Below are 13868 nucleotides of genomic sequence, written 5' to 3' on the forward strand. Positions count from 1 at the left end.
TACTTTTGAAGGGGAGTGTAGGTGATTAGGCCCTTAATTTACGCTGAAATTCATTGATATTATATCCTTCTGCTGGAGCTAAGAAATTTAATTTGCACTTGTGTTCAGTTGAAGAAAACTTTAGAGTTCTCATACCTTGGATTAGGTGACACCAAATGGCGATGATTGTTGAGTCATGCGATGCATCTAGTATATATGGTACAAGGGAATATGTAGAAGTTTTTCACCATAATCTGGGAGGCCTTTGAATTTTTCCATATCAAATATGATAGGCTTTTTGTATGCAAAAGAGCAGCTTGGACGTTCTGCAAAACCTCCATTTGTGTTCAGAAACACAAAGGTGAGTTCACGATGACAGAATTTTCATTTTCGGGTGAAATATTGCTTTAAAACCAGATGAACACCCCTATGTCCATCCAAACATGCAAAAACGCATAGAAACGACTGAAATCTCCCGACTGTTAAAAGCTCTCAGAGCGCATTAGTCCTATTCATATAACATCTGCTTCAGATGCCAGGCTCTGATGAGTGGCTGAAGAGCATCCCTCCATGGCTTAGCTCTCACTTTCCTCTCACTCCCAGACTATCCATGCTTCACATGCCTGCTGGGAGAGTGTGTTCTAATTGCTGACACCACATCTCTGAGCTCTCGGAAGCATGCGGCCCTCTTTGCGGGGTAGATAATCCATTACCATAAATCAGATGCACTGACATAGACAGGTGTTGCATGAATAATTAAAGGTTGCCACATTAGCGTCCATGTAGAAGCACCCGGTGTTGTTCGGCAAGAGATAAAAACACTGCAAAATTCATGGTTCAAAACAGGCCCACTCACACATGCATAGAAATATCCGAATTAGCAGCTAATGCATGCATAATTGACATTGTTCTGTCTTGCGATGACCCGTTGGATTGTCTCCGTAGTGGCACTTCCTGGGTTCTTTACTATTTATAGGTGCTGTTTTGCACCTAAATTTCACCTTTGGGATCAATAAAGTCTGTTATGCCAGCAGTATGGGTATGAGGACATGTCCCGCAGGCTTCATTCGACTTTTTTCTCTAATTAAAAGAAAGTGGAACGTCACAAGGGCGCTTAAATTATTATGACTGAAATATTCCTTCAAGTAAATCTTAGAAAAATGCATTTCGGCTGACAACCCCAGAAGATGAAGATGTTTTTAAGCTTTCAGAAGAAACGGGCAGGGCCTGAAGACAACCCAAACTGCAGGGAGTCCCAGCCATGACCTTGCTGAACCCTGAGAAGTGCGCCAGAAATCCAATGAGGTGTATTGCGTGGGGCACATTAAAGGGGACCACCCCAAAGGAATTATTATCATGCACCAAGTGCTCTGCATCGCTGAGGGTACCTGAATAATCAGGAAACAAATCAATAGTTTTCGAATGCAGCAGTTGGGGATAAAGTAATCTGAAAAACATAATAAAACAGCAACTCAACCAATTTTCCGATAGACAACGGTTTAAGCTTTCAATTCTCCCGTTTATGTTCTTGTGCAAATGATGGGTTCACTGCTCTGAATTCGCTAAAGTTGTTCATTTGAAAATCCCTGCAATGGCAACTTCAGGCAATTTCTATTATGATGGCGTATTTGTGTAAAAACTAAAGTTGGTGTTATACTGAAATACAATCTTAAAAAAAAATAAAGGTGCTTAGAAGGTGCTTAACATTGATGCTGTAAAAGAACCATTTTTGGTTCCACAAAGAAGCATTCAGTCAAAGAATTCAGTCTCTCTCTTACCTTTTTATAATCTGAAGACGCTTCCTTCACCACAAAGAACCTTATATTAACCTTATATATTAAATAACTACATAAACTAATACTGTATGGTTCACTTACTGTATTATTACTATAATACTATATTACTTATTACATGGTTAGGTTTAGGATTAGGGTTTATCTTAGGGTTACTTGCAAGCAACTGCAGTAGGCATTATTTGATGTCATTATAATAAAAAATACATGTGTAACAAGAATAATTTAAAATACAGATTTACTAAGTGTACTTAAAAACACTTTCATAATTGTTTTTTAATAGTCTTGAGGACAATTTCAGAGTGCACTTTGTCTAATTAAAAGTTTGTACACTTATTTTAATTTGCTGTCTACATAGCCTATTAAAGCACATATAAAGTACTTGACTGTAATATTACCTGTTAATGTCTTTTATATGAACTAAAAAGGAATATATTTAAATAAATTAAATACAAGTATAAATTGAATTACATTAAATGATATTTTAGTTGAGCATAAATGCTTGTCTGTACATTAGACAGTACGCAGTATGTGGTAATTAGTAAATTACATTAAACAATGTACCTGTGTTCTAAATAAGCGGGGAAAAACACTTTTTACTAATTACATTAAATAAAAAATATTATTATAATAGACTTTCTTTTCATTGTAAATAATACATAACAAAGTGTCAATGTTTGCACTTAAAATACATTAAAATAATATTATTTATTTTAGCAATATGTGCACTTTTTAAAAGCAAGTGTACATAATTTTTAAAAGGAACAAAGAAATTCCAACGTCTTCTGTCCAAAATATAGAATTCCTACAAATCACGTCACTGGTTTTGTTACCTAAAATGTTCTTTCACTCACAGAATTGAAAACAAAAAAAATCAAACAAACCCAAAAACAACAAAAAAAAACATTGATGGATAATTCAAGAAGTGAAGAAAAGAAAGAAAGAAAGAAAGAAAAAAAAGTTTCAAAGTACAACAAAATAGACTGGAAGACAGAGAGGGAGGAATTGAGAGCAGTCCAGTGGAATAATTCATGGGATATTGATCATTAACTCGGGTGACCAGATCGAAAGAGCGTGGCGTCTTGTCTCTTCCTAGCATTTAAAGAGCAGAATAAAAATAAAGTGCCAAGCACCCACAACACAGAACTTGATGACTAAAAGAGCTCCTGCCACAGAAGTTCTAGTGATATCAATGTCACACTAAAAACACCAAGCGTTATAATATTTTACTGATGGATTAAAAACAGATTGAAAAATCCATCAAAGCAATGGATGATTATTTGTGGAGTGGCCACTGTAATACATATTACTGTGGTCAGAATCCAATCCTGACTCTCAAATGTTGTTTCAGTGATTGTGATGCATTTACAATAAATTTCAAGTTGACTCTAAAGGAATAGTTCATCCTCGGGCCATTCAAGATCCAGCCGAATGAGAGCTATAATAAAATATGTATTTAACAGGTTAAATCAAACTACGGTGTAGCTAGATAAGGTGTATAGTATAGATACACATGAAGTACAATCTTGATATATATTTTATTTCAAGTAGCTTATGTCTGTGTATTGGAATTTATAATTACGTTGTAATTACACATGTGTGATAAACTTTTGGTTACATAAGTAGCTGTGTTTTAGACTCGGTCTGTAACAAATGTGCCTATTACATCTACATAATTACAAACTGTGATTACAAACTGTTCCATAACTTAGTTACATTGTAAGTACGCTTTGGTTTATGTACGAACAACAGCTATGGCTAAGTACTTGGTAATTACTCTGTATTATGGACACCTTAAGATAAAGTGCTACCAACAAATCCACCAAGATGTTTTAACTTCAAATCGACGTCTATAAGCCACGATAGTGTGGAAAAAATAAATATATATATCAACATGTCCTCCAATCAATACATATGTTGTCTGTTGCTTACACAAATCCCAGAAAAATGACCCATCAAAGCGTAATTCTACAATTGCTTTGTTTTTATACAATTCTATCTGTAATTCGGGCCTTGTGTAGCTTTATTACACCCAGTAAAAGTTTTAATTACTGTCCATTTAAACAACACACACATTTCGATTGGCATTGACAGTCATACGTCATTTCATGACGACAGACGCAGCACGACACTAGACGGCGTTTAACCTAAAAACGTCAATTATTCAATTTTATTTTTTTCTGAATCAGAAAAAGAAATACTCACGGAAATCCTCAAGCACTGTTTATTACAAAAACCCCAAAAAACAAAAAAGTATTTTTATGAATCGCGGACTGTTTTTTTTCCCCCAGAAGTAACAGGTTAAAATTAAAAATATCGTTAAGTTATTTTTAGCAAACATTTCACTTGAATTTCACTGTGAATTGCTTGAAGATATTTTTATTGTTTGTATCGTGTGTTTCGGATTCTCTTTCTGGTGGTTCTGATGAAGAAATAAACTCATCTAATGTACATCTTGATGACTCGAGGATGAGTAAATCTTAAGCGACATTTCATTTGTGCGTGAACTATTCCTTTGAGGTCAAGGGCTGATTATGATCCATTCAGCGCAAACGCATGTTAATATCAAGTGTAAAGACCTTCAAGTTATTTATTCAAGTCAAGACGCTTACCATTGAATTTTGTGAAGACAGATTCATTCTTAAAAAAAAATCTATTCAATGTCCAACAATTTGTTTTTGAGAGAGTGACTTGTAAAATCAATTTACGAGACCTTCCACTGCTTCCGTTGACCTAGAACACACACACCAGAGGCCTTTTAAAAATATACATCACATTTATTTCAACTGTTACAGATCAGCCTTGGTCTTTGTCTACAGAAATGTTTGGGCACGACAAGTGGAGTCCAAACCCTTTATCTCTGGTTCGTCCATCAGTCCCCCTGTTGCCCAGCAACCTTGCTAGTTCTCGATACCCACCGAACATAACAAAAATTAAAAACCGAAGTTCAAAAACTCAAGACGCAGCCGACCGAAACACACCACTGTTCCACATTTTTTTGTTTCTCTAAAGGTAACACAATGTACAAAAAGCAAGTCTGGAAATAGTAAGATTCTCGGTACTATAAAAATGTTTTTTTTCTTTGTTGTCTCCACACTCCACTTGTGAATAAGAAAACAATGCACTTATTTCTACTGAGCTTACTCTGCGTTTGCTTGTCGGGCAGCCAAAGGGTCAGATGGATGCAGAAATGTTACAAGGTAAGCCACAGCGGCACAGAGCAGTGGGCGGCCTCGGCGGTTTTGGAGACCTGTTTCGGAAGGCAGTCCCTAAAAAAAGGTCTTTTAGAGCTTTGTGGAGATTTTAAACAACTGTCTCCACACTTTGTACAGCACGATACTACAATGATATCCCGAACAGAAATCTGGAAACAAATATGGCCAGAAAAGAAATTTGTCTGGATTTGGAGGCATTTCTTAATGCTTGGAAAAGAAGCGTTTCCCTTTGGCTGGCCCCTTGGGTCCTGCTGATGGTACAGGCCAAAGCAGGCAGTCTGTGTGGAGGAGGGAGAGCCCATCCCCTTCGTACAGGGGTGAGTGGGAGTGGTCTTTAGGAGGAAGGCGGAGGGAAGGTTTAAAGGAACAGTACATGACCCAGTAGCCTCACAAGGGAAAAGAAGGCACCATTAATGACAGGAAAAGAGCAGTCCACGCCAATCCTGGAGGCAGATTCCAGACGGAGAGCTGTCCACTCTTTGCACGCACTCCTGGAAGCGAAACAAAAGAAGACAGAAGAAGAAAGACTCAGGGACAACCATCATCTTGAACCTCAAGATATGTATGCATTGTAACATCTGTTCACATGTTAAAATGTTTTATTTATTTTTCATTCATCGATGAGCCCTAACAAATGTAGTTTTTGTTTTTCAGCTTTTGTCGGTCATCTGCGTATGCAAATATTACAACACTTTTGGCTACATCGGAGAAACCCCTGCATCCTAAGATATCTACTTAAGTTTTTCAATCATTTGTATGATATTCTGATGTCAGTTAGTGGTCACACGAAATCCACATAATCAAGCCAAATAATTATGCTATTATTTCATTTTTTATAGTTTTTATTCATATGTTTTTAATTTATGTGATTTCTATGCTTCAATAATGTAATAATACTAATACTAATAATATTTTAATTTGAATTGCATTTTTATTTTTGTTTTATTTTTTGTTAGTTGAAATTAAAATAAATAATTTATTTTAAAAGTGATGGAATGACATTAAAAAGAAAACAAGGATGGAAAACAAACTTACTTAAACTATAAAAGATATAAAATTAAGATATAAATTAAATAATACAAATTATTATTATTAATAAGTAAATATTAATAAAAAACTATTAATAGATTAATAAAAAAAATACTAAACCAAACTGTTAATTAAATTAAACCAACTGTTGTGTCAATTTTATTAAAAAAAAAACACTAGTAGGAGATCTTAAATATTTAAATCTTACATTTATCTTTAATCTTTCATGTATATTGGTGTTTACAAACTAAAAATAAATAGAAGTCCCCATTTTAATGGTCTAAATGCATTGCACAAGCGCACTTAGGCCATTTCCGAAGTGTGTTGGGCTGAAACTAGCAGAAACACTTGCGAAGCATTGCACCGGATTTATTATAAGGCCAAGAGTGTCACTGGAAATGTGCACGCATTGACATCAATATAGTTTTCAAAGAAACAGTTAGATGCATCAGGACCGAGTATCTGCTTCTAGCGACAACAGCAAACAACAGGCTCACTGATCTGTGTCATTTTGAACGGGACTTAAGACTGTAATTATCTAAAAGTAATGTCTGAAAGGAGTCTCAGCAACTTTAAAGAGGTTTGAGCTCAACTAACCGCAGAAAGTTGTGGAGAAGTAAAAGGCCATACGGAGCTAGCACTATAATTACATCTGACATAGCAGAAAGAAAATATAGGTCTTGGGAATAAGTAATCCAAAATGAATTTAATAGTATTTGCTCTAAAATAGCCCACTAGTCCTAGTAGTATAATGATGGTAAACTTTAAATTCGTCGTTCCATTTGAGAGTGGATGAAAATGTAATTGGCTGCGTAGGTTTGCAGAAGAAAGGTAATTAAAGAGGAATTAAGCCGTCAAGCCTGAAGCCGTACACACACATCCTCAAATCTGAAAAAGCATGCGGTGAACGCTTACCTGAGGAGGTGAGCACTCTGACCTGAGCGCTGGCGGCTCCTTCACCTCCTTCACTGACCGCGCGCACCTCGATGATGTATGTTCCCCCCTCAGGAAGCGTCAGGACCACGGCTGAGTTTGGAGTCCTCATGACTTGGCTGTGGCCCCGTCCCTCTTGACGCAATAGTACCTGCGATGGACAAATAAAAAGAAGCATGAAGTGTGTGCGGTGATGCTGTGTTTTCCCTTAAGTCCGTTGTATCTGTGCGATACCGACCTTGTAGCCAATGACTTCTGACTCATTGTCCCTTGCTTTCACGGGATCCCAGGATAAAGAAACATTGTTCCCCTCCTGAATCCACATCAGGTTGCCTGGGGGTAGACTTGGGGCTGAAAAGAGATAGCGAGAGAGACGGATAACCAAAGAGAAAGATAAAAAGCTCATTTATAAAATGAAGGTCTGTAATGAGCAATGATCACATTAATTGACAAGTCAAATTATCCTTTATATTCATCCATCCTTCTCCTATATGCTAGACAGCACCATGTTGAGTGGGGGGGTTTTGCAGTAAGCTACCATTTTAGTGCTGCATCCTGAAGTCAAAAAGAGTTTTTTTCTCGAAAACAGCGAAAAGTGGCTAAATTGGATCATTTGGCTTTTACTTCTTCTGATTGTATTATATTGGTCAAAGAGCTTATTTCCTGCAATAATTCACGAGCCAATGGAAAAATAGTCTATTGAGAATCAAAGTGGTGCAGAAAAACGAACCTGCAAATGTCAGGCTGGACACGTTTACGTCGCAAGTCTTGTTGCCTATCTGTTTTTTTAACCTTCTCTTTACACATTCTTTTAATTGTGACTCATATCTGATTTGTGTGTTTACATTTGCTACAGCATCTGAAAAATTGCTCATGCTTAAAGGGGGGTGGGTTGTTGTACCACGCAGTAGCCAAGATGGACGAATGTGGACTAAATATGCTTAATGCTAGCTCTGCGATGTATGCAAAAATCCCTGCACACTGTAAAAAAAAAAAAATGTTTCAACTTGAAATAACTTGTTACCCCACTGTCTAAAAATGCTTAGTCAAGTAACCAAAAATTTTAAGCTGACTCAACTAAAAAAATTCAGACAGCAGGATAACAAGTTATTTTAAGTTAAAACAACTGTTTTTACAGTGCACGTTTCTTGCATTTGTTGTCTTTTAACGTTACCGTGCTAAAAAAATAAAAGCCTGTCTGTCTTTCTGTCTATTAGGGGTGGAACGGTACGCAGATGTCACGTTCGGTTCGAGGGTCACGCTTTGATACGCTTTGTTTCGGTACAACAGAAACAAAAAAAATCTACTGTACTATGCTTGGTTTTCGTTTCATTTATTTTGAACAGACCGTTGATTTTTTTTCCACTTAGATGTGAAAATGCAAAATATTATAATGTTGAGTGTACAAAAATAAAAGCAGAAAATTATGAATTATTAATAAGACAATACTTGTTTAAAGTTCTGATGGTATAAGTGGAATTAAAAAAACAGTTGAAGTGTTTGTGCCGGCGCACACACATGCACACACACACACACACACACACACACACACAAAACATATCAATTCCAGCATTGCCAACTTGACAGCACAGTTGGTACATTATCATAGTGTGAGCATTTTTCCTGGACGTGTCCTCTCCAGGATTTGTATATTCTATATATATTCTAAAGTAAACCATTTAAAAACATAAGTAACTGTCTGTCTATCTATTTTTATTTGCTTGTTTCATTTATTGAGTATGAGTAGTTGGCATAATATGACTTATAGTGGTAGTATCAGCATAATATTTTTAGTTGGCATAGTACCGTTAATTATTATTTCTCGATGACTGTGTCCACGTCTTAAAATATCAGATAATGTATATCACAGTTAGTTCAGTGACCAAAAATATATATTTATTACAAAAAAGCCACTGGGTTTTCACAGCAGGGACACCAATGGCACAAAAGTTTTTTCAAATACAAAGCCAAGAAGAGTACATTTCTAAGAGCTTTCAGTTTGTGTTTTTATTCGCTTGCTCATTAATTTCCTGGACAGTCTTATGTTGTAGTTTATAATGCTTCCTAAGGAGTTGTTTTAAGGGAACTTACCGTTTTTCTTAGTGCTAATCTTGATGGGTGAGCTGGCTGGACCTTGACCGACGCTGTTGAATCCCTTCACAGAGATCAGATACTGTGTGTTTCCATCAAGCCCCGTGAGCAACATGACGGTCTCATTCCCCGCCGTCCTCTTCTTCTTCCCCATCTCCTCCTGCTCCATGTCCTTCCAGGAGCTCACCTGTCCCGAACGAAACATTGCGACTGACTTTCTGCCTTTCATTCATTCAACATTTTTTATCGCGACAAAGCAAACGAGACCGAGATGCCCGGGTAAATGACAAAGTGAGAGTTGCCAATTTTTACGTAATATCGTGTCATTTGGTTTAAATAACTGTCATACATTTTACATGAAGAGCATAACAGGCGGGCATGTAATATCTCCCTGTGATGAAATACGATAATCTTTCTCGCTGGAGGACGCAACTGTGTAATTTCACCGCAGAGAATAATTTTCTTCATTCAGAAAGAGTAACATTTGTGGAAATGATAAAGAAAATAAAGGGTTCACGACTGCATATGTGCCTCTGTTTCGAAACCTAACAGGCAGATGCCTTCTCAGACGGCATCTTAACCCCCAGAAAAAAAGAAAAAAAAAAAAAACCTCATAAGTGATGGCACTGCTCCTCTGGAGACATGACCTTTGAATTTTATTGTAGCATTTTGCTAAGCTAACTTTACAGCAACAATAATGCTTTATTACACTTTAATGGCCTTAAAATACCATAGAACAAACATTTACTACATTGAGAAACATGGCTTGTTTTTAGATTTACATTTACATTTAAGGTTAGCAATTTAGCAGATGCTTTTATCCAAAGCAATCAGAACAAAACCAAAAAAAATGCAAGTTTTTATTTTCAAATGCCCCTTGTTGATTTTAGTATTTTTAGTACATTTTTAAACTAAATTGAAATTATAATTTCAGTTTCAATTAACTACAATAACGCTGAAGACTCGAGTCATAGCTGGTGAAAATATATAAAATGACAATATATTAAATAGATTTTGGAATATATTAAAATACGAAACAATTATTTATTTATTCATTTAACAATATCAGTGTTGTACTTATTTTTGATCAAGTAAATGCAGCCTTGGAGAACATAATAGACTTGTTATTAAGTGTATATAAGCAATTAACATTTCTCCTACTTTTTCACTAGGTCACGTTGGCACAAAACCGTGTATCCATTGATTTCTCCTTCTCTTACCTCGTATCCCTGGGGTCTTCCGGGGCCAGGATTGGGCGGCTTCCACATCACTTTAATTTCGGAGGAGGAGATGGCAAACGCCTGCACTTCTGAAGGAGGCTCCCTGGGCTCTGCATTTAAAAGCAGTACACTTCAGATTTCACAGCAAATAACACATAAAACACATCACCGCTCATACGCTCTACACGCCTGCTTGATGAAGTGTTCGGGATACATTTCATCAATATCTTTTATGTGTTAATAGCCAGAGCGAACGGTCTAAGCGGATGTAAATGGTAAGTTGCGAAGCCCTGTGATCGCGAGGGAGAATCCCGCTGAGAGAAGCGCTGTGAGACTGAGAGGTGACGGAGACGCAGAACATCCATCATATTAGCAGCAGTCACAGCAAACGCCGCCGTTAAATCAGCCTGACGCAGTGTGATCACACACTGAAAACGTTTGGTCCTGTTGATCATTTCTGTGTGGGCAGTGAAAGTTTTTTATTGAAAGGTCAAAAAAGTTCTCAAAGGCTTTTTTAGATGAGCTATGGATACTTCACACTAGAAAATTAAAATGATGACGACTTTACCCACCAAGTGCAACACAAAACTAAAAATTCGATGTATTTATTAAATAATAAATAAATTGAAAGCCCCTGGTCACCATCTACTGTCACTTTAGTAGCTCAAACATTCTTCATAATATCTATTTTTGTGTTCATTTTGTATTGGAACATCATTTTAGTAACCTCTTTCTAAACCAATAACAAAAAAGTGACTTGGTTAACCATAAAATCGAGAGAAAATTTGAATGCATAGCCTCCTAAAAGTAAAAAAAAACTTAGTAGCCACTTAGTTGTCGTTAAAGAGAGTACACTTTCAAGACTGTTTCTGATAAATCCTAATGTTTAATCTTAAAAAGGACGTTTTAAATAAATGTTTTAGTTATATTTTGTTACGTTTTAACAAAGAATTGCTTTGCTTTGCTGACTAACTTACTGCAACCAATGTAAAATACTGGATTATAATTTTAACTGTAAGTGTGTTATTTGACAATTAAAGGGAATACATTTCATATGCACTAAATTACAGCGTCATTACAAATGAGTAAGTGTGTAAATGCTTGTCAGACATTTGCAATACAGTTTAGCCGTGTTAAAAACAAACAAAAAACAATATGAAAATACATATTAAAAAAATCGCTAATTGCATTTAATCTAAAATTCAACTATATACTAAATATACTTAATTCCTACGTATGTGTGCCAAAAAACATCAAAAGGACATATAAAACTGCACTTTACTAATTGCATCTGATATAAATTTAAACTATAATACATGTTCACTATAAACATTATATTCAGTTCACGCTTAAGTATATTTCTTGATTCTTTTTATTTCCCTACGTATTCTCAGTATACTCAAATAATGTTTGCTCTTATTGTGCGTACTGTCTTTTGACAGTTGGACAGTTTTGACAGTTCTACTGTATAACCCGTCTCTCGAAGTACAGACGCACATCCGTACAGTGCATCCATCCACAGCCTTAGATTAGCTTTTATGTGTTGTGCTTCAAAGTTCGAGAAACTCCGTCTATACCATTGAGCCGCGTGTTATTATTATATAAGCTAGCAATAAATCCCATCAATCACAGCAAAAACAAATCTGACCCTTACCTCCCTCCGCAGAGAACACGGTAACCACCTCGCTGAAGGGCCCGTCTCCTTTGTTGTTATACACCCCCACCCGTACCTCAAACGGGGTGAGAGGTGGGAAGGTCTCGTCTCTGTATTTATAGGTGGTGGAGTCCGCCGAGGTCACCATCTTCTCTTTCCACCCACGTGTGCCGTTGGCTCGGAACGCCACGATGTAGCCAAAACCTTCTCCATTTTGGAATTCTTCAGAGACGGGCTGAGGACAAAAAAAGAAACCGATCATTATGAGCTCCGGATTCGTTTCCAGGCAGATACCGCTTAAAAGTCGCGCTGTTTACACCGATACTTAAAACGTCGCTCAGTTCGCTATAGGAAAAAAAAAAAAGTTTCTCTGCAACGGGATGGGAAATTGGAAAAAGATCCTAATAACACACAGCCAGCTGAGCTCGGAGAAATGAGGAAAGGGTAAACGGCCGTGCGGCAGGTAATTTATGAAGACTTTTGCTTGAGAATGATCAGCCCTGAAGATGTAGTCTGGGCAATTATTTGACTCTGGCACAACTCATACTTCCTGTGTAATGCGAAAAAATTTGCCATTTTCAGGTCAGCTTGGATGCTGACATCTAAGGCAGGTTTTGCGTCATTTTTTCCCTTGCTCTTGCCGGCGCTGGTTAAAAATGAGTAAAATGCTACTAAATCCGAGTTTAAAATTCAATCATGTACCCAATTAACTGCGTGGAAACTGAATGTTAAAAGCATATTATGTTAAAGAGTCAACATAGCAGTGCTGGAACAAAGGAGCTGAAATCAGAATTCTTAACTCTTATACTAATAATCTTTTCATAGTATCAGAAGCAGAATTTATTTTACCATTATTTAAGTCAACGCGAAATCAAAATTGAGCATTCCTAAAGGAATAGTTCACCCAAAATGAAAATGCTGTCATTAATTTCTCGCCTTCATGTCCTTTCAATATCCATAACTCTCGAATTAAGATATTTTAATGAAAACTAATGCTAATAACTGCGTATTATTGAGTGGCTTGAAGTCTTCTGAAGAATCATATTCGCTTTATGTACTGGAGAGATTGATGATTTTATTCACATAAAAGCATTAATCAAAAACATATGCAGCTCGTCAAACATAGTAAACAGAAGTTAAATCATATTGTTAAATCCAAGAACACTCATTGGTTCTCACACATCAAAAAAGCATATTTGAATATTTTGACACATTAAAGCTTTGGGTGAACGGACTTTCAGTGAAATAAAACATTCGTTGAAATATTTTTTCTTGTGTTCGGATGATGAGCAAAAATTCTTCTGGGTTGATTGAATTTTTATTTTTGGTTAAAGTATGCTTTTATTGCATGTTCCTGTTCTCTTATGGTGAATTATGCATCAGTACACGCTATTCTAAATAATAAAATCAATAACTTGTGAGTCCATTTTTACTAGCAATGATCAAATTTTTACAATCCAGTCTGTACCTTATGGATTAACTGCTCTACATTTGTTTTTCTAGATTGAATATTCAGCGCTAGGGTTTCATAATGATTCCACAGAAGAGCCTTTTTGGTTCGGCAAAGAACCTTTAAATAAATAGTTGCTAAAGAACTTTTTTTTTGTAATGGAACCATAAACTGGTAGAACCGTAAACCATAAACCTGTGTTACGGAGGATGATCAGATATTGCTGCTAATTCGCAAAAAAAAAGAAAAAAAAGAAAAGCGCTATACTGTAGATGTCAATAAATAACCTGTATTTAAATGTTACATGGATTGCAAATGGCATGCTGACCTCGTGAACTTTAAGGGATGATATTTGTTCACTACAGATGGGAAATTTTAACTTTATTTAAATAATAAATAACCCCCCATTAATACTTTAAAGATGTTTCTATGAATGATTCAGACGGAAATTAGTTCTTCTTGCGTTTCATGAATTAAGCCCAGCGTAACTGGATTTGACTTTAT

The 13868-nt window shown here is 36.2% G+C and overlaps 1 protein-coding gene across 3 annotated transcripts in view; it reads right to left on the reverse strand.

The window, feature by feature from the left end:
* Window positions 1–4528: 4528 nt before the first annotated feature.
* cntn5 (contactin 5) overlaps window positions 4529–13868 on the reverse strand; it is a 335900-nt gene continuing 326560 nt past the window's right edge. For all 3 annotated transcript variants that reach the window (XM_043216577.1, XM_043216575.1, XM_043216576.1), the window contains 6 exons: window positions 11915–12149; window positions 10261–10370; window positions 9041–9227; window positions 7188–7300; window positions 6932–7100; window positions 4529–5478 (listed from right to left, as the gene is read on the reverse strand). In XM_043216577.1, coding sequence (XP_043072512.1) covers window positions 5375–5478; window positions 6932–7100; window positions 7188–7300; window positions 9041–9227; window positions 10261–10370; window positions 11915–12149 — 918 coding nt within the window. In that variant the 3' untranslated portion in view covers window positions 4529–5374. The remainder of the gene's footprint in view (window positions 5479–6931; window positions 7101–7187; window positions 7301–9040; window positions 9228–10260; window positions 10371–11914; window positions 12150–13868) is intronic.

This window comes from Puntigrus tetrazona, chromosome 18 (genome assembly GCF_018831695.1).
Source record: "Puntigrus tetrazona isolate hp1 chromosome 18, ASM1883169v1, whole genome shotgun sequence".
Taxonomy (NCBI): Eukaryota; Metazoa; Chordata; class Actinopteri; order Cypriniformes; family Cyprinidae; genus Puntigrus; species Puntigrus tetrazona.